The sequence below is a fragment of the Balaenoptera acutorostrata genome, chromosome 8 (assembly GCF_949987535.1).
Source record: "Balaenoptera acutorostrata chromosome 8, mBalAcu1.1, whole genome shotgun sequence".
Taxonomy (NCBI): domain Eukaryota; kingdom Metazoa; phylum Chordata; class Mammalia; order Artiodactyla; family Balaenopteridae; genus Balaenoptera; species Balaenoptera acutorostrata.
In genome coordinates this window covers 45,802,387-45,824,836 of record NC_080071.1, presented here as the reverse complement: position 1 = coordinate 45,824,836, position 22,450 = coordinate 45,802,387, and the positions used below count along the sequence as shown (strand labels likewise).

Genomic DNA, 22,450 nt, shown 5'->3' with positions numbered 1-22,450 from the left:
CCAATATAGCTACTGGCTGGAGACCCACCAGCCCACAGTGACAATTGCAACTCTTGAATGTACCTCACAGCCTAGCATAAGCAACCAAATACATATTCCTCCTTTGCGATAAAGGAAATTATAGTTCCTGTTTCTAACCATTTAGTAGGGCAAAGGATCCTCACAGCATGTGCGCTCAATGGGTTTTCATTAAGGCTGTCAAATGTGAGAGTGATCTGTCTTCTCATTGGAGCAGGTTCACCCAATATTCCTGTCCTCTCTTACTCTCTCTGTCCCTCTGGAAGCTGTCTACTTGGTGGAAGATGACAACATTATTATAGAGGAATAATTCAATTTCATTTGTCACCTTGATAAAATAAATTAATTTATATCCCACTTCTTCAGAAAAAGGGATTTGAGGCAACAAGTGTTTAAAAATGTCTTCTTGAAACTCTTTTCCTATTAAATGAGAAAGTTAACGGTTGTTGATGCAGGGATGTATATAGTTTCTAAAGTGATTTCTTTTTTGAAGGATGAAATTGCTATCATTATCTCAATGAGCTGAAGAGACTGAATTAGTCCATTCAGTAAGCATGCATGTATACAAACACACACAAAGATATACATATATACATACGATACTAGGTGCTCTGTGAAACAGAAAGGTGGGAGTTACAATATAATAGGTAATTAAGACAGTGGGAAGTATGGAATACATGTATTAAGAATAATACAAAGTACTATAAGTGATTCGAAGGACAGGTATCTTCCAATTACAGTTATCAAGAAAGACTTTTTGTAGTGTCCCTTACAGTGGAGCTTAAAGAATTGCAGGAGTTAAAGAGATGGACAGTGAGCATGTCAATCCAGGCTAGAAACCTGGATAAAGAGAGGCCCAGAAGTATACAAGTTCACTTGTGTTTTAGGAACGGTCAGCAGTCTCCTTTGATTAGACAATGAAATTAATTGAATGCTTACTATGGGCTAGAACTTTTGGGCTCTTTATGGGATTTAGGAATATTTTCTTCTCAGATGATGAAACTGTGATTCAAAGAGGTTAAATAATTTGTTCAAGCTATTTACATGGCTAGACAATGGTAAAGCAGGACTTCGACTTCAGCAGTTTGGCTCCAGAGCCTAAGCATATCACCCCTAGATCATATCTGCCTTCTTCAAGGAGGTAATGTAAAATAAAGTTAGGTTTGGGTTTGACCCTAGATGGTGATGAATGGTTGTCTAAGAAGTCTGAGCTTCATTTAAGACGTAATGGGGATCTTTAAGTTTTGAGGCCAGGAGAAAAAACTAGCAGAACAGAGTTTTACGTGTAATTATGTAGCAGTGTAAAAAATGGATCTGAGGTAGGTAAAAATAAGAGCCAATGGAGACTACTTAGTAATCTACTTAAGTGACAAAGGGAGGCTCTCACATAGAAACAGGATTGATGGGACAGAGATAGGATTGATGGGATGCTATGATGATAACTCATGGAAGATTATTATTTTCTTTCCTGATACATTTAGTCACAGATAATTAAAACAATTCTACATTTTTATATTCTGGCCATGAAATTTTAACATCATTAATTAAGTTAATAAATCCTACTACAGTCTTAAAATGTTAAAAATAACAGGAAGCTGGTGATACTGGGCATAACAAAGTAATGACTTGATGTTCTTCCTTTAAATTTTCATTTCTTCCCTTTTTTCCTTTCTTTGTTCCTTTCTGTCTTTCTCTACCTCCTCCTTTCCTTCTTCCCTGTGTTCTTTTCTGGTACTGTCTATTCTTTATGGCTGGCAAAATAGTAGAACACCATGTTGGTATGTGATAGCAATTATCTTACAAATTTTTAAGGTTTCAGTAGCAAAAAGTACATTAAGTACAGGGAAGTTGGTTAGAACTGCAATATAGGCAAGCCTGTCTGCTGAACCACTTGATAAGGTTATTTTAATTTTTACGTGTATGTCTACTTTTCAACTTGAACTACTGATAGGGAAATGCCTAGAACCCTTCCCTGGCACAAAGCAGGTAGCAAGCGTGAGCAAACAGAGTTGTGTAAAAGGATCTTTTACATAAATACACAGACAAGCACTTTCTACATAGCTACATCAGCCCTTAATGTTCTCACATTCATAATGTGGTCCATCTTGTTCTCTGTAATCAATTGTATTTTTCCTCGTATCTTCTCTTTTAATGCCACTTTCTTGCATTTTTTGTAAATGATAAGCCATTTTTTTCTCTAGAAGGGCTTGTTTCTAAAATATTAAAGAAGTATATTGGTTAACATCAACTTGCTGTTTAGAAATACAAATAAATATTTAAAATGTGATAGTATGTTGGAAATGAGCAAGACTTGTGACTTGTGAGGTTATTCTGAGTACAAATTTGGGAGGGTAGTAAGGGGTAAATTTCCACACATGGTCAAACATGAAGAATATATTTAACCCTTAGATGCAATTTATCTCACTGCACACCTTCAGGGTGTCTAGTTTCAGATCAGATAGCATCTCAATGCATTGCTCTCCTGGTGAATTTAGGCAATTTCAAATCATCTTCAGCTGGAGGATTCCTTAACCAAGAGTCACTCACGCCTAACATAGGTAAACATAATATCATACATGAAATTTGACTTCTCTCTGTAAATCTCTGGACTAATATTGACACTGGATGTGCCAGAAAAGAGATAGCTGCACAGAGGAAAACACCCAGAAATCCTCAGAGAATTTCCTAAAGTAGTCAGCAATGGAATGGATCACTATGTGTATGTGAGGAAACTATCCAAGACCAAAGACAGGATCATCCCAAAGGATTAAGAAAACAGTACTTGGCACCTACCTATGATGCCTATTCTCACCAGCCACCCCAGAAAAACTTTGTAAGTCATAGGGCACTGGGTAGAGTACTAAAATGTCTTGCCTCAGTAGTGGGGAATAACTAGTCCCAGATTAAACATGGCTCTGGCCCCATCTAACAACTATTAAAAAGCAAGACCTATAAAAATCAAACCATTTCCAAATAAACTACCTATCTACATTCAAGAAAAAAAGCTAAGGAGTATTTATAAAAAGCTGAAAATATTCAGCACACACAATATAAAATTCAAGATATCTGGCATCTAATCAAAGAATACCAAGCATATAAAGAAGCACAGAAATATGACCCATAAAGTGAGTAACCAATCAAAAATGATCCAGAAATGATACAGCTGTTAGAATTAAAAATAACATTAAAATAGATAAACTAAAAATAGAGTTATCATATGATGCTACAATCCTACTTCTGGGCATATATCTGGAGAAAACTCTAATTTGAAAAGATACATGCACCCCAATGCTCACTGCAGCACTGTTTACAACAGTCAGGACATGGAAGTAACCTAAATGTCCATCAACATAGGAATGGATAAAGAAGATGTGGTATGTATGTATATGTATGTATATATATATATATATATATATATATATACACACACACACACACACACACACACACACACACACACACAATGGAATATTACTCAGCCATAAAAAAGAATTACATAATGCCATTTGCAGCAACATGGATGGACTTAGAGATCATCACATAAGTGAAGTAAGTCAGAGAAAGACAAATATCATATATCACTTATATGTGGAATCTAAGAAAATGATACAAATGAACTTATTTACAAAGCAACAATAGACTCAACAGACATAGAAAACAAACTTATGGTTACCAAAGGGGATAGCAGGGAGTGGGTGGAGAGATAAATTAGGAGTTTGGGATTAACATACACACACTACTATATATAAAATAGGTAAACAACAAAGGCCTGCTGTATAGCACAGGGAACTATATGCAGTATCTTGTAATAACCTATAATGGAAAAGAATCAGAAAAAGCATCTATCTATATATACCTATATATGTACAACTGAATCACTGTTGCACACTTGAACCTAACACGACTTGTAAATTAACTATACTTGAATTAAAAAAAAACAAACATAACTACATTCCATATATTTACAAGGTAAACAAGAGACACGGAAGATATAAAAAGGGCCCAAATCAATTTTTTTTTTAATGTGTGAGATGAGTAATGCAATGGATGAATTAATGGCAGAGTAGATATTGCAGGGAAAGAGATTAATTAATACGTGTTCAGAAAAAAGAAACCATCTAAAACGAAACACTGAGAGAAAAAAAAAAATTACAAAATGAGAGGCTGTGGCCAAGATGGCAGAGTAGGAAGACCCTGAGCTCACCTCCTTCCATGGGCACACCAAAATTAAAACTATCTCCAGAGCAACTGTGAGAATGACATGAAGACTAGCAGAAAAGATTTTCCACAACTAAAGATATAAAGAAGTAACCACAATGAGATGGGTAGGAGAGGAAGAGGTGAGGTATAGTCAAGAGCCACACCTTGGGGTAGGTGACCCACAAGAGGATAATCACAATTGCAGAGGTTCTTCCCAAGGAGAAAGAGGTCCAAGCTCAACATCAGGCTCCCCAGCCAGGGGGTCCTGCACCAAGAAGACGAACCACAAGAATATCTGGCTTTGAAGGTCAGCAGGGCTTGTGTATGGGAGAACCAGAGGGCTGTAGGAAATAGTGACTCTGTTCTTAAAGGGCACATGTAAATCTCACATGTTATAAGTCCCAGCACAGAGGCAGTAAGTTGAAAGAAGCCTGGGTCAGACCAACTTGTTCATCTTGGAGAGATTCCTGGAGAGATAGGAGGCAGCTGGCATTCCCTCTGGAGATGGAGATGCTGGTGGTAGCCATTTTGGGAGGCTTGTTCTACTATGAAGACACCAGTGCTGGTAAGTGCCATTTTGGAGTCCTCCCTCTAGCTTATTAGCACTGGGGGATGATCTTCTCACCAGGGAGCTGGCACCAGTCCTGGGATCCACCTGGGCCATACAACCAGACTCACTGTGACCCACCATCTCCCAACAGGTGACTAGTTCCTAACCCAGCCACCACAGGCCCCATAGCCAGCCTTACCAGGACATGTCTTGCCCACCAGTTGGCTGGCACGAGACATGGGACCCCCTGGGCCTTGTAACCAGCTGCACCAGGACCCAGCTATGTCCACCAGTGGGCAGGCAGCCATCACATGAGGCATGGCCTGGCAGCCAACCAGACCAGGGGCCAGCCCTGCCTACCAGCACAACGAAGTAGTCAGCCCTGCAACTGCAGAAGCAACAGAAGGGCCCCTGCAGCCCCTATAGGGGACACCCCTAGAGCATAGAGCTCTCATGACCAGAGGGGAGTGCGCTGCTGGGGGTCACAGGATGGTACCTACATAAGGACACTTCTTCGAGATTGGGAAATGTAACCAATCTACCTAATACACAGAAATAAACACAAAGAATTAGGCAAAATGAGGAGAGAGAGCAATATGTTCCAAACAAAAACAAAACTTCAGAAAAAGAACTAAATAAAGTGGAGATAAACAATCTACCTGATAAAATTGAGTTCAAGGCAATGGTCATAAACATGCTCAAGGAACACAGAAGAAGATGGATGAACCAGTGAGAAGTTCAACAAGAGTTAGAAAACATAAAGAAGAATCAAACAGAACTGAATAATACAATAACTAAAATTAAAAATACACTAGAAGGGGGGCTTCCCTGGTGGCGCAGTGGTTGAGCATCTGCCTGCCGGTGCAGGGGACACGGGTTTGAGCCCTGGTCTGGGAGGATCCCACGTGCCGTGGAGCAACTGGGCCCGTGAGCCACAATTGCTGAGCCTGCGCGTCTGGAGCCTGTGCTCCGCAACGAGAGAGGCCACGATGGTGAGAGGCCCGTGCACCACGATGAAGAGTGGCCCCCACTTGCCGCAACTAGAGAGGGCCCTCGCACATGGATGAAGACCCAACACAGCCATAAATAAATAAATAAATAAATAAAAATTAAAAAAAATATACACTAGAAGGAATCAACAGATTAGCTGATACAGAGGAACAGATTGGTGAACCGGAAGACAGAGTAGTTGGAATCACCCAAGCTGAACAGAAAAAAGAAAAAAAAGAGTTAAACAAAATAAGGAGAGTTTAAGACATCTCTGGACATCAACCACACTATCATTTGCATTACAGGGGTCCCAGAAGGAGAAGAGAGGGGGAAAGGGACCGAGAACTTATTTGAAGAAATAGATGAAAACTTGTCTAACCTGAGAGAGAAAACAGACATTCAGGTCCAGGAAGCACAAAGAAACGCAATCAAGATCAACCCAAAGAGGTCCACACCAAGACACATTATAATTAAATTGGCAAAAATTAAAGAAGGAATTGTAAAAGCAGCAGGAGAAAAGCAACTAGTTATGTACAAGGTGACTCACATAAGACTCTGAGCTAACTTTTCAGCAGAAATTTTGCAGACCAGAAAAGAGTGGCACAAAATATTCAAAGTGTAAAAGGGAAAACTATAACCAAGAATACCTGGCAAGACTATCATTCACATTTGAAGGACAGCTCATAAGTTTTGTAGATAAGCAAAAGCTAAGAGTTCAGCACCACTAAACTGGCTTTACAAGAAATGTGAAAGGGACTTCTCTAAGCAGAAAATAGCACAACTAGAAATATGAAAAACACAAAAGGAAAAATCTCATTGGTAAAGGCAAGCATACAATAAAGGCAGTGGATCAACCACTTATAAAGTTAGTAGGAAAGTTAAAAGACAAAAGTGGTAAAATCATCTATATCCACTATAAGTAGTTAAGGGATACATAAAACAAAAAGATGTAAAATATAATATATCAAAACATTAAAAGTGGAGGGGAGAGTAAAAATGTAGGGTTGCTAGAATGCATTTGAATCTAAGAGATAATCAACTAAAATAATCATATATATATATATATGGGTTTTTACACATGAACCTCCCAGTAACCACAAACCAAAAATGTATAATAAAACACACAAAAAAGAGAAACAAATCCAAGCATAATATTAAAGATACTCATCAAGTCACAATGGAAGAGAGAAAAAGATTAAAGGAATGTAAAAGAACTACAAAACAACCACAAATCAATGAACAAAATGGCATTAAGTACATACATATCAATAACTGCTTTAAATGTAAATGGACTAAATGTTCCAATCAAATGACAGAGTGGCTGAATGAATACAAAAACAAGACCCATATATATGCTGCTTACAAGTGACTCACTTCAGATCTAAAGACACACAAACTGAAAGTTAAGGGGATGAAAAAAGTACTCCATACAAAATCTGGGGTAGCAGTACTTTTATCAGACAAAATAGACTTTAAAACAAAGACTGTGACAAGAAACAAGGAAGGATATTACATAATGATAAAAGGATTGATCCAGGAAGATATAACAATTGTAAATATCTATGTAGCCAACAGAGGAGCACCTAAATACACAAAGTAAATGTTAACAAACATAAAGGGAGAAATTGACAGTAACACAATAATAATAGGGGACAATAACACTCCACTTACATCAATAGATAGATCATCCAGACAGAAAATCAATAAGGAAACACTAGCCTTAAATAACACATTAGACCCAATGGATTTTATATATACATATAACATTCCATTGTAAAGCAGCAGAATACACATTCTTTTCAAGTACACATGGGACATTCTCCAGCATAGATCAATCACATGTTAGGCTACAAAACAAGTCTAAATAAGTTTAAGAAGACTGAAATCATATCAAGCATCTTTTCTGACCACAAAGAAATCACCACAAGAAAAAAACCTGTAAAAAACACAAATATGTAGAGGCTAGACAACATGCTACTAACCAACCAACGGGTCACTGAAGAAATCAAACTAAACATACCTGGAAACAAAAGAAAATAGAAACACAATGATCCAAAATCTATGGGACACAGCAAAAGCAGTTCTAAGAAGGAAGTTTATAGCAATATAAGCTTACCTCAGGAAACAAAAAAATTCTCAAATAAAGAACCTAACCCACACCTAACAGAATTAGAAAAAGAACAAACAAAACTCAGAGTTAGTAGAAGGAAAGAAGTCATAATGATCAGAGCAGAATAAATGGAATAAAGACTAAAAAAAAAAAAAGGTGGAAAAAATCAATGAAACTAAGAGCTGGTTCTTTGAAAAGATAAACAGAATTGATAAACCTTTAGCCAGACTCATCAAAAAAGAGAGAGCCCAAATAAATAAATCAGAAATGAAAAAGAAGAAGTTACAACCAACACCACAGAAATACAAAGGATAAGAGATTATTATGAACAATTATATGCCAATAAAATATACAACCTAGAAGAAATATACATTCCCAGAAATGTACAATCTCCCAAGACTGAATTGGGAGGAAAATATGAACAAACCAATTACCAGTAATGAAGTTTAACCAGCAGGAACTGAGGGCTTCACTGGTGAATTCTACCAATATTTAAAGAAGAGTTAACACCTATTCTCAAACTATTCCAAAATATCAAAGAGGAAGGAAGGGTCTTCTAAACTCATTCTAGGAGACCAGCATCACCCTGATACTGAAACAAGACAAAGACACCACAAAAAAGGGAAATTACAGGTCATTATCACTGGTGAACCTAAGATGTAAAAATCCTCAACAAAATATTAGAAGTCAGAACTTGACAATACATTATAAGGATCACACACCACAATCAAGTGGGATTTATCCCAGGGGTATAAGAATGGTTCAATATCTGCAAATCAATCTATGTGATACACCACATTAACAGTCTGAAGAAAAATCATATGATTTTCTCCATAGATGCAGAAAAAAGTTTTGACAAAATTCAACATCCATTTATGATAAAAAAAAAAAAAACTCTCCACAAAGCGGGTACAGAGGAAGCATACCTCAACATAATAAAGACCCTTTGTGACAAACCTACAGTCAACATCATACTCAATGGTGAAAAACTGAAAGCATTTCCTCTAAGATCAGGAATAAGACAAGGATGCCCCATCTCACCACTTTTCTTGAATATAGTATTGGAAGTCCTAGCCATGGCAATCAGACAAGAAAAGTAATAAAATGCATCCAAATTGGAAAGGAAGATGTAAAACTGTCTGTTTGCAGATGGCATGATACTATATATAGAAAATCCTAGAGATGCCCCCCAAAGTTATTAGAACTAGTAAATGAATTCAGTAAAGTTGCAGGATACAAAATTAATATACAGAAATCTGTCCTGTTTCTACACACTAACAATGAGCTATCAGAAAGAGAAATTAAGAATCACATTTACAGTTGCATCAAAAAGAATACAATACCTAGGAATAACTCTAACAAAGGAGGTAAGAGACTTATACTTGAAAACTATAAGACATTAATGAAATAAACTGAAGACAAATGGGAAGATATACTGTGCTCATGAATTGGAAGAATTAATATTGTTAAAATGACCATATTACCCAAGGCAATATATAGATTCAATGTAATCCCTAACCCTAACCAATGGCATTTTTTAGAACTAAAACAAATAATTCTAAAATTGGTATGAAAACACAAAAGACCCCGAAGAACCGAAACAATCTTGAGAAAGATAACCAAAATCGTGGTTCCTGATTTCAAAGTATACTACAGAGCTACAGTTCAAAGCAGTATGGAGCTGACACCAAAGCAGACACATATATCACTGGAACAGAAGAGAGCCCAGAAATAAACCCACACTTATATGGTCAATTAATCTACAATAAAGGAGGCATGAATATACAACAGGGAAAAGACAGCTTCTTCAATAAGTGGTGCTGGGAAAACTGGACAGCTACAGGGAAAGGATCAAACTTATTTACTTTCTCATACCATATACAAAAACAAATTCAAAATTGGATTAAAGACTTAAATGTAAGACCCCAAACCAATAAACTCCTAGGGGAAAACGGGCAGTATGCTCTTTGACATTGATGTTAGCATTATTATTATTACTTTGATCTATCGCCTCAGGCAAGGAAAACAAAAGCAAAGATAAACAAATGGGATTCCAACAAACTAAAACGTTTTCGGACATGTAGACTATTGGCAAAACAAAAGGCAGCTTACTGAATGGGAGAAGATATTTGCAAACGATACACCCGATAAAGGGTTAATATCCAAAATACACAACAGAATCTTACAACTCATCAAAAACAAAAAAAACAAACAAAAAAACAAGCCAACTTAAAAATGGTCAGAGGACTTGCTCAACATGACTAATCTTCAGGGAAATGCAAATCAAAATCACAATAAGTTACCACCTCACCCTTGCCAGAATGGCTATCATTAAAAAGACAACTAATAACAAATGGTGAGGATGTGGAGAAAAGGCAACCCTCAAGGCACTGTTGGTAGGATTTTAAATTATTAGATGGTAGCAGCCACTACGGAAAACAGTATGGAAACTCCTCAAAAAATTAAAAATAGAGCTACCATATGACCCAGGAATTTCACTTCTGGGTATTTAACCAAAGGAAATACAAACACTAATACAAAAGATACATGCACCCCAGTGTTCACTGCAGCATTATTAACAGTAGCCAGGATATGGAAGCAACCTAAGTGTCCATCCATAGCCGAAAGGATAAAGAAGATGTGGTCACACACACAATGGAATATTACTCAGCCATTAAAAATATGAAATCTTGCCATTTGTGACAACATGGATGAACTAGAGGATATTATAGCTAAGTGAAATAAGTCAGAGTAAGACAAATACTGCATATCACGTGTAGCATCTAAAAAATAAAACGAACAACAACAACAAAATAAAACAGATTCAGATACAGAGAAGAAACAGGTGGTTTCCAGAAGGGAGGGGGTGGGAAGTGGGTGAAATAGATGTAGGGAATTAAGAGGTGCAAACCTCAAGTTATATAATAAATGAATCACAAGGACAAAATATATAGCATAGGGAATATGGTCAATAATATCATAATAACTTTGTATAAGGACAGAGGATTACTAGACTTATTGTGGTGATCATTTTATAATGTATGCAAATGTCAAATCATTATGTAATACACCTGAAACTAACATAATATTGTACACTGACTATATTTCAATTTAAAAATTACAAAATGAAAAGCATATCAGTGAAGTCTGGTACAGTGTCAAGCAGCCTATTATGTCTGTAGAGAGGCAAGATAGGACAAAAAAAAATTTGATAGTAACGTCCATTAAAATTGTTTCTATTCTACATAATACTGGAGGTTCTAGTCAGTGCAGTCAGGCAAGAAAAGGAAATAAAAAGGCATCTGTGTTCAATGAGAAGTTAAACTACTTTTATTTGTAGCAACATGATCATTCATGTAGAATATCGACTGGTACCTAGAATAAAACAACTAGAACTAATAAGTGTTTTTATCAATACAAGATACGAAATGAATATTAAAAATTGTTTTTCTATATCCTAACCTCAATTGGAATTTGAAATTAAAAATACAAATTACAATAGCATAAATCATGAAATACATAGGGATGAATCTAGCAAAAGATGTGTAAGAGCTGTACACTTCAAATTACATGAGTACACGAGAAGAAAAATTAAGAAAACCTAAATAAATGGAGAGAGGTATTTGGTTCATGAGTTGGAAGACCCAGTATTATCAAAAGATCAATTCTGCCCAAACTGACCTACAGAGTCAATACAACTCCAATCAAAATCTCAGCAAAATTTCTTGGCAGAAATTGACAAGATGCTTTTAAAATTTACACAGAAATGTAAAGGGCTTAGTTTAACCAAAACAACTTCAAAATAGAAAAACAAACTTGGAAGGCTAACATTACTGATTTAAACAATTATTAAAGGTATAATAATCAAGGCAGTATAATAGACAAATAGGGCAAAGAGCAGAAAAGGAGTAAATTTAGACTAATACAACTGATTTTTGAAAAAGAAGCTAAGACAGATCTCTTAAAAGTTTTTGACAGCCCTGTAACTTAAGCACATAAATTGGAGTAAAAATACAGATAATATCAAATCTGAAAGCAAAAAATATAAATATATTAAACACATACAAATGAATTGAAAACCTCTCATATTAAAACATGATTCAAAAAAGACAATTTAGAATAGCTACATTGGAAATATCAATAATTCAAATAGCTCTGCCATTAAGATGCCTCAGGTAGCCTGTGGTGTTACCATGCCTACCATCAGTGGTCATGTTTAATGGACACTCCCAGTGCCATAATTTGATCCACTGCACTAGATGTCACTAAAATTGGCCAAGACTCCTTGAAAAGCAAATGTGATCAGGCAAAAATTAAGAGGAAACCTAGGGCATGCTGTTGCTACACGTCAAAGAGTGAAATTAGAACACTCTCTAACACGATACACAAAAATAAACTCAAAATGGATCAAAGACCTAAATGTAAGGTCGGACATTATAAAACTCTTAGAGGAAATCATAGGCAGAACACTCTTTGACATAAATTGCAGCAATATCTTTTTGATCCACCTCCTAGAGTAATGAAAATAAAAACAAAAATAAACAAATGGGACCTAATTAAACTTAAAAGCTGCACAGCAAAGGAAACCATAAATAAAATGAATAGACAAGTCTTGTAATGGGAGAAAATATTTGCAAATGAAGTGATCGACAAGGGATTAATCTCCAAAATATACAAACAGTTCATGCAGCTCTATGTCAAAACAAAGAAACAACCCAATCAAAAAATGGGCAGAAGATCTAAATAGACATTTCTCCAAAGAAGACATACATATGGCCAAAAAGCACATGAAAAGATGCTCAACATCACTAATTATTAGAGAAATGCAAATCAAAACTACAATGAGACATCACCTCACACTGGTCAGAATGGCCATCAAAAAATCTACAAACAGGGCTTCCCTGGTGGCGCAGTGGTTGAGAGTCTGCCTGCTAATGCAGGGGACACGGGTTCGAGCCCTGGCCTGGGAAGATCCCACATGCCGCGGAGCGGCTGGGCCCGTGAGCCACAACTGCTGAGCCTGCGCGTCTGGAGCCTGTGCTCCGCGGCGAGAGAGGCCGCGGCGGTGAGAGGCCCGCGCATCGCGATGAAGAGTGGCCCCCGCTTGCCACAACTGGAGAAAGCCCTCGCACAGAAACGAAGACCCAACACAGCCAAAATCAATCAATCAATCAATCAATCAATCAATCAAAAAAAAAAAAAAATCTACAAACAATAAATTCTGGAGAGGGTATGGAGAAAAGGGAACCCTCCTACATTGTTGGTGGGAATGTAAACTGGTACAACCACTATGGAGAACAGTATGGAGGTTCCTTAAAAAACTAAAAATAGAACTATGACTCTATTTTTGATCCAGCAATCCAATATGATCCAGCAATCCCCCTCCTGGCCACATATCCAGAGAAAACTATAATCTAAAAGAATACATACACCCCAGTGTGCGCTGCAGCACTATTTACAGTAGACAAAACACGGAAGCAACTTAAACATCCATCGACAGAGGAATGGATAAAGAAGATGTGGTACATATATACAATAGAATATTACTCTGCCATAAAAAAATGAAATAATGCCATCTGCAGCAACATGGATGGACCTAGAGATTATCATACTAAGTGAAGTCAGAAAGAGAAAGACAAATATCATGTGATATAACTCATATGTGGAATCTAATTAAAAAAATAAGAAACAAATGAACTTATTTACAAAACAGAAACAGACCTACAGATATCGAAAACAAACTTATGCGTAACCAAAGGGGAAACGTGGTGGGGGAAGGGATAAATCAGAAGCTTGGGATGAATACACACACACTACTATATATAAGATAGATAACCAACAAGGACCTAGTGTATAGCACAGGGTACTCTACTCAATATTCTGTGATAACCTATATGAGAAAAGAATCTAAAAAAGAACGAATATATGTACATGTATAACTGAACCACTTTGCTGTACACCTGAAAACTAACAATGTTGTAAATCAACTATACTCCAATAAAAAAGTGGTGAAAAATTAAATACTAGAAAATAATAATTATAGTAAATTAGAATAAGCTGAGCTTGCCATATGGGTAATGAGTCCCTGACAATACTTAAAGGTACATGTATGAAGGGTAGAATAAAAGATTACCAACATATTTCAATTTCCAATATTTAAAAAATTATATAGCAGTAGATAGCAGTATAACCAAATTATGTAAATCTTACACTTACATATAGGTTTGTCAACAACATACTACCTAAAATAATCATTTAGATTAGATTATTTTAGGTTAATATTTATTGACATGAAGAGTTGTCAATGTTATTTCGTTAAATGAAAAAGCAGTCTACAAAACAGCCTATAAGGAACAATAACATGAATTTATTTATTGCAATATATAAATATTCATGGAAATATTATGCAATGTATGTGTATGTAGTTGTGTGTGTATGTATACCAATAAATAGGGTGGTGCTGGGATTACAAATGAATTTTCTTTCTTTTTATACTGATTTATACTCTAAATCATAAAATATTACATATTATTTAAGGTTCAAAACAGTTACTCTAAAAAAATTAACTGGTGGGGAAAAATTGAGAACTTTCTCCAAGAAATTCTGATTCTAAGAAAAACAATCAGTTATGTCATTTTTTTCTATAGGAATTACAAGTGTAGTTTATGGTGTGAGATAAAGTCAAAAGTAGTTATATCAAAAAATAGAGAAGTACTTTTTATATTATGGTTGCAATATGACCAAAATATAGCAAAAATTTTTATAACTTGCAGTTCTGTATAATACAAATCATTTGGGGTAACTATTCTATCATCTCACAAAGTGAACTACATTCAAAAATCAAAACTATCAAAAGCTTGTCCTCAAACAGCCCCAATTAGAGGTTAAAGCTCACCCTACCTTCCTGTCACTCTCTTCTCTGCTTTTACGCCGTTGTTCCTCTATCCTAGCTTCTCTTTTAACATCTTCTCCGATCCTTGTTAGAAGTAACATCTCTTTTGTCTTCCATTCCTAAAGAGCACGATGTTACTGTATTCAGTATGTATTCACAATAAACCAACAAGCAAGTTAGAACAAGTCAAGAGCCTAACAGAAATCAGGTCAAGCGTAACTGAAGTCATACGTTGGCTTTAGAATGTGCTTTCTTCACTGCACTCCTATTAGGAATGCAGGGATGGTTATTTTTAACTAAAGCTAAATTTAAAATTTTTGCCTTTCCACACTGAGGACTATAGGAGAGTTAAACAGTATCTAGTAACTTTCACCATCATCACTTTAAGAGCAGATATTAGCTCATATATGTAGTTTGTGTTGTCATTCTCATTTTATGTAACAACATGCATATCATAGCTATGAAGAAAGATCAATGTGGGTAAAATGCTTAGACTTGAAATGACTTTAAGAAGTATGATGGACAGCTCAAATTATTTACAAATGAAATAACTGTACGCAAGTTTTCTCTCAATATTTTAAATTTGTTGTCTCTCACCTCTTCAATTTTTCTACGAAGACTAAGTTTTCTTCTTGTGTGTTCCCGCTGTCGTCTTTCTTCTCTATCCATCTGGATTAGGCGTTGCTCTTCTGCTGTGTGCTCAAGATGTTCTAATTCTCTACTTATCATATCCAAATATCTAAGTAAAAATGAAAATGTAAGTGAAGGTGAATTGGGAGTTTTCCTTATTATGGCATAATCTGCTTTGATAGTCCAAAACTACTTCCTTTCTTGCTTTTTATTTCTTGAGCTACAGGAATTTAACTGTTTTTCTATCAGCTCTGTTCATGGACTTTAAGCCAGCCTGACCCATGAACTCACTATATTTTATTCATTATACAGATCTCCCTACTATATATATAAGAATCTGTTGTTATGGCCAAGACAATGATAAAATGTGGAGCAGACTGATTAAAAACATTTTGTACAGTACATATTCACAATAGGCTTAGGAACATGAGTTTGCGAAGAAGACTGAAATAACTGAAACACTGACTTCAAATCTGGAAAAAATCAGATTTGAATTTCCTTAGAAAAGATGTGTGTTGAGCCCCTTGTAATTTATAAGGCCTTGAACAAATCTTGCATCTATAGTCTGGGTCTCTGGTATGTCAATCTGTATTATGGAACTACCATGGAACATAAAATCAGGTAATGCAGCTTAATTTCTCACCTTAATAGAGGAGGAGGAAAGAACTATACTAAGAAATGGTCTTGACCATGGAAAGGTAATGATTGAATGTAAGTAGATAATATCTAAAGAGCTTGCAGTTTTTTTGTTTTTTTTTGAGATAATGCATGTTTATACTAGTATTAGATAAAGTTATACCAAACCTCCTTTTTTGACTTTGCATTAATTTCCTCAAACTTAATGCTGTCAGCGCTTAAAGAAGACCCATAAAAAACTATTATTAGAGGCATGTGCTAAAGATACTTTCCCACCATCTCCTACTATAGGAAGGATTTTGGATTTGATTAATTCTTCAGTTATCAGCTTGGATTACCTCTTGGACTCCCAGAAACTCTATCTTCTCTAATAGAAATTCATCTTTAGCCTTGGCACCCAAGTTTCCAATTCCTGTACTTCTTGATCTCCCTTCCTCTCCACACTGAAAGAGTGGAGTTAAATAGCATCCAGTACTTTAAAAAATTTCCTACCATCAATTATTTGTAGTATTTTGCAACTTATTTGGGTCCACATTATATACATAAAATATGCATTAACTTCAATCTCACCTGTGCCTTATTAATCGTTCCCGGTCCTTAATAGATGGGGTGCCCTCCTGTAACAACCAATTTTGGAACTGTGCAACATCAGAACGTCCAGGTATTTGATTGTCTTCCTGTAGTTTATCTACTTGTTTTGCAAGCATTTTCTATTAAGAAAAAGTGTGTATCATATATATGTATATGTATGTATATGTGTGTATATATGTGTACATAAAATTTTTAAAACATTTCCTAGAAAACTGTCTTTTGATATGCCTTTTTCATATTTAGCATTTAGTAAAATTCCCATACTTTGTAAATAACTAATTCTAACTGTATTTAAATCTTTTTTTTTTTTTAAAGATTTTTTTTGATGTGGACCATTTTTAAAGTCTTTACTGAATTTGTTACAATATTGCTTTTGTTTTTAGTTTTTTGGCCCTGAGGCATGTGGGATCCTAGCTCCCGGACCAGGGATTGAACCCACACCCCCTGCATTGGAAGGTGAAGTCTTAACCACTGGACTGCCAGGGAAGTCCCTAACTGCATTTAAATCTATTTTGAATCCACAGCAGACATGGACAACTGAACTAAAGTAAAGATTTCTCTCTCTGAAAATAAACGATAAATATTTCAGCTTATTTTTCTACCCATTCTGAAGAAATTTAGAAAAATGGAAGAAGCAGAGGAGAAACTGTAGGCACAGAGGAGGAAATGGGAGGAAATATAGAACACTTAAAAGTACTGGGGAGTCATCCTCATTTCTATACAACTCTCTTGACCTTAGAACATAAACTTGTAAAAGTACATATATGAGCACCTTTCTCATTTTTACCCAACTCTCTTGACTCTAACGCCTGAATTCACTCACGCAGGCACACACGTGCACACACTCTCACACAAACTTTGAGTGAAAATGTGAAAGGAAGTCACTAACTTTACCCACTCACTCTGTACCAATCATTCCACTTCACCTTTAAGGACATTTTTTACTGTATGGACACAGCCACATGTGTGTGGGTACAAACATACAGTGCACATGTTCTTTGAGTCACCTTTAGGATGTTATAACTATTCATATTGTTCCTCTCCTGTTACTTAAGCTGTTTTGGTTTCCAGCTTAAGAATCTTGCTACTACAATGGACTCTTCCCATTGGTCCCAGCTCACGTAGAAGGGACACATCTGAGTAGTAATTTAATTACTAAATTTTGTCAGCTACTACTGGCATGTTAATAGATGACTTGGTCCCTTTCCTTCTCTTGGCACAAAATATCAACCTCAAAATATTATTTACTACTGCTCTAAATTTTTACTTGGAAAAATTAAGTTATCAAAATTCAAGGTAAAATATTATAAGAAAATACTTTGTATACAAACCTTTCTTCCAAACTCTATGTAAAAAAACCAAATTTAAGTATTTAACTTACCTGTTCTCTTATATAGTTTCTTTCAAAGTCCAATTTTAAACTGGTAAGATATTGCCTGTACTTATTCAATTCCCTCAAGGTACATACAATCTAAAAAAAAAATACAAAACAATAATAACAACAAAAATATATAAATACAAATATTTTAAAATCAAAGCAATTACTTTCCAGAGCAAAAATGACATTTTGATATCAAGTAATAAATTACTAACAATTTTGTAAGTAATAGCTCTCTAAAAATTGTTAATCAATAGGAAACTGTTATCCAAATAACATTACTTTATTAATATGACTTATGCCATGATAAGGAATTGACTACACACAACTGGAGCTATTAAAATACCAATGTAATAATAATGTTCAACCCCAATAAGAATAGAGTCTATCAGGACTCTATCAGGCTGATTTTGCTAGGTTCTTATTTTGTCTAAAGTTTTTAAAAAGTATACGGGACATAATCCTTGACAAGCATACATGCCATTAGAGACAGAGAAAGAGGACTATGATACAGTTGGGAAAATTATTTGTATATCCTCAAATTATTTGGTAATCATCTTTTGATATTACAAAGAAAAAAGGTAAATGAGAAACTAGTTTCACTTAGAAAACAACTGTTGTCCGATTTCCTTTGATCCAAATACTGAATAATTTATGGACTTTTCCATTAAGTATCTCTTATGACCAAGTTAAAGGTGATATAGGTCACCCAGTGAGGTACAGAAGCAAGCTTATACCAAGTCTTGGAGGTTTTCAATGATTAAAAAGAAATTATCTTCAACTCACTCTATTATTGCTGGTGATGTAGCCACCTTTCTTTAATCTCCTCAAGATGTCTTTACGCTTATGGTAGGCTCTTAAATGTGGATCATGGAGACTTTTATATTGGTTTTCCAAAAGTCGACAATAGGGATCAGTCAGGTTAAAACCATAAGAAGGTCGGAAAAGCTGCAAACATAGATTTAAACATATTATAAACATACAATTAATGAATTTTACTTTTAATATCAACCTATTAAAACACCAGATTGTTCACTGAAAATAAAGCATGCAAGAAGAATGTGAAGTGGGGAAAAACCAGCAATAGAAGAATTTGGAATGGGTAATGTTAATTGCTCATCCCTACCTCTTTTCTTCACTGACCTGAATTATTCTAAAAATCCACCCTCACTCAATTAATCCACCCCCCCATCTCCATCAGCTCCTGACCCAAAGCTAGAAAATGGAGGAGGAAAGGAAAAGAAAGGGAATAGGATAAAATTTGTTTTTAATGTATAAAGCTAATACTAAGATTCTCCCTTTTTCTCCTCCCTCTTCCAGATCAAGGCACTGCATTAGAAGGATAAAGGGATAATATCAATTATCATGATTATATCTCAATAATCTGAAAATGAAGGAAAATAGAAAATCTTTCACAAAGATTCATTGAAACAACTCTGACAAAAAATAGCAGTAAAACTCAGATGTTAAAGATGATGAATTAAAGAGTTACTGTATTTTGAGGTCTTATCTAACACAAGAAACCCAATGATTTCTGAGCACTACAGTCTGGAAAAAATTCAAGGTCTATATTATACAGTTCAACATATTGAAGAACCAATTATGAAGGATACTGATAGGGATTGAGGTTTCTCCATATGTGTAAAGACCAAATACAACCTTATGAAGTAGTCATTAACATATAAAAGAAGGAAAATATCAGCTAATAGTCATATTGCTATATCTGTTACTTTAGAGGAAGCAGATGAATTATTTAATCTCATCTGTAAGTTAAAACATTACAAAGTGAGGGGGTTTAAAATTTTGGGGGGGATGTGAGTACTTAGTCCATTTTTCAAAAATTTTTCAATAGCAGGATGGTGATAATGGGTAATGGGAGAACCTCTGAAAGGGAAAAAGTAGAGGATGGAAGCAGGTGTGGAAGTCGTCCAAATGTTGTCCTTGCATCCTATCTTTGTGCTTTCCTCTAGGTTTTCTTGGCCAGAACAACAGAAATTTTAGTCTAAAGTGATGTCAAAGCAGGAATTGGCTCAAGTGAAAGGCAGTTGGAATGTGTGGGAGATGTGGCAAACCTGAGAGCACATGCCCTGTCTGCAGGCATCTAATTCAATATATATGACCCCACACATTGTGCATCAATCCAGAACTGTCTGGAGGTACCTATTTGTGCTCAGTCTGTGTTCTGTCTGGAGGTAGCCACCTCAATCAGATTCTGAACACTAAGGAGCCTGGGTTGGGACCCTAAAAAGAGCTCCCTCAAGGTAAGTATGAGGATTCTTCTTATGTTGACAGAAGGGGAGACTGGGGAACCTGATAGGACGCTAGTAGTGTTCCTTATCCATTTAAAAGCTTCCTGGTAAGTTTCTGACCACTTGCTTAATACCAGACTTTAATCTCTTCCAAGCGGTCTAAGTTGTAACGTAGAATTCCCTAATTACCAAAGCTTCCCTGAGAAGGCAAGAAAAAAAAAAAAGGGAATTCTATAGGTCAATGTCTTAAATTCAGTGAGACCAGATAAGAAGTTCATATCTTTCCTGTAAGGGAAATAGTCAAAAATCATGAGTCAAGGAGTGGATTGTTTCTTTTAGATGTTGATGTTTAGCTGTCAACTTCTTTTAGATGTTGAATTTTAGCTTTGATGGCCTATGTTTCTCAAAACCAGCCCTGGACTAGTGATCTGTAAACAAAGAACACCTTTCATATTGGGTTGCCCAAAAAGTTCGTTCGGGTTTTTCAGTAACATCTTACCGAAAAACCTGAATGAACTTTTTGGGCAACCCAATACAAACCTATTTATTAGTGTCAGGGTAACCCATCTGTTGTCGATTAAAATAATTGGAAAGAAACAACTAAAAGTGTAAATATAAAGCACTACTTCATTGAGGAGATTGATATCCTTCTTTTTCTTTCAGTACAAAGTCAGTCTTCAGGGAAATTGGGCCTAATTATGATTAAATGAAGAGTTTGGGGGAAAATGAATGTAATAAAGAACAGAGAACATCTTTTTAAAAAGTAGTTGACAAGTGAATTATTATTTGACAAGAAAATGGTAATACAGCAAACAATATTTGAGGAAGCAGACAGAAGACAGGGCTAAGTTTACATAATAAAAAGGAGTGATATAGGTTTCAGGCATGCTTTAGGAAAGCTGGTTTGTGTGTATATGACTTAGTCAAATTGTGTGAGGTTGGCATATTTTTAGTTAACTTGCTGTATTCTAGTAGAAGAGATTTCTTTTTAAAAAGGGAAATTATGTATTTTCCAAAAACAAAATTTACTTTAAGAAATCATGTTTATTAGGCAAGTATCAAATATGAAGGGCCCCTACTCATTTCTGATGACATCATAAATACTAGATGAGTAAGGGGGTAACTCAGAATTCTTCCTTGTAGAATTTTTTGCAATACTGATCAAAGCAACTGCTCAAAAAGAATGTATTGAACCTCCTTCAGTGTTAAGTACTGAATCAAGGAATGGGGAGGTTTGAGAGAGGGGGTCGCACTGAGGACTAAAAACATGAAAGAGTTTGAGGGCAGTATACACTATAACCCAGTAAGATTTGGGAGTTGAGGAGAAGAGCAAAGGGTATGCCAGGTTTGGGAGGCAAGGTGAACAAAGTCCCAGAAGTATTAACATGGTCTGTGTGAGTAGGTATAAAAGACCCCAACTAGAAAAAGCAGAGGCTCTGCACTGGAGAAAAGACTGGATGGGGAGGCTGGGGCAAATCACGGAGTCTCCTTAGGGAGACAGAGCCTTGTTTTCCTAAAGTGAGGTTAAAGGACTAAACACTTTAATTCATTTCAACTCTACTCTTTTTCGCACTTCGTGTGTGAAACAGAATTCAGCTCAAAACAAAGAGAGGTGTTCTGTAATGAGAGTTCTGTCCAAGTTATTATTGGTTAAAATCATAACATATAATTAAATGCCAGCCAGTACAGATAACCTTCCACCTTTCGACCAAACATATTTCTAAGTGAATTAATTAAATCTCAATAAATAGGTATAAATGAAGTGTTATTATAAAGTTAATTTATAATTTATGGAATCATATTAAGACACAACTAAGAATCTAAACTTTCTAGCCCATGATTCTGTCCAAATCATACTAGATGAACTTGCTTGGTATGCATCCTGAACAATACCTTAGGATAGGATAGGTACGGAACATTAGTGCAAATTCCCTCAATGCACTTCACGTGATGTAGCTAGCGCCTGAATTTAACAGCAGTCGAAAAGGACAAAGAAACCAACGTAAGACAATTAAACATCACTTTACCTTTTCACTTAATTTCGTGGTATAGTATAAAGGGTTGCTTCCTGGGATCACAGGCAGCTTCACCCCAAGAGGCAGATCCAGTAGTTGAGCTGCTCCGACCCCCGGAAAGTGGGTTTTGTGAGTGCCCTGTCAGGTACAGTTGGAGAGTTTTGTCTTTCCTTTAGGTATGTTAGTTTAGG

At 35.8% G+C, this 22,450-nt stretch overlaps 1 protein-coding gene across 1 annotated transcript in view; it reads right to left on the bottom strand.

Moving 5' to 3' along the window:
• FSIP2 (fibrous sheath interacting protein 2) overlaps nt 1-22,450 on the bottom strand; it is a 126,941-nt gene that overhangs the window by 104,110 nt on the left and 381 nt on the right. Inside the window, exons 2-8 of the mRNA XM_057551396.1 lie at nt 22,272-22,397; nt 18,782-18,943; nt 17,999-18,088; nt 16,597-16,736; nt 15,358-15,499; nt 14,769-14,879; nt 2,105-2,231 (exon numbers count right to left, since the gene is read on the bottom strand). Of these exons, the coding sequence (XP_057407379.1) occupies nt 2,105-2,231; nt 14,769-14,879; nt 15,358-15,499; nt 16,597-16,736; nt 17,999-18,088; nt 18,782-18,943; nt 22,272-22,397 (898 nt within the window). The remainder of the gene's footprint in view (nt 1-2,104; nt 2,232-14,768; nt 14,880-15,357; nt 15,500-16,596; nt 16,737-17,998; nt 18,089-18,781; nt 18,944-22,271; nt 22,398-22,450) is intronic.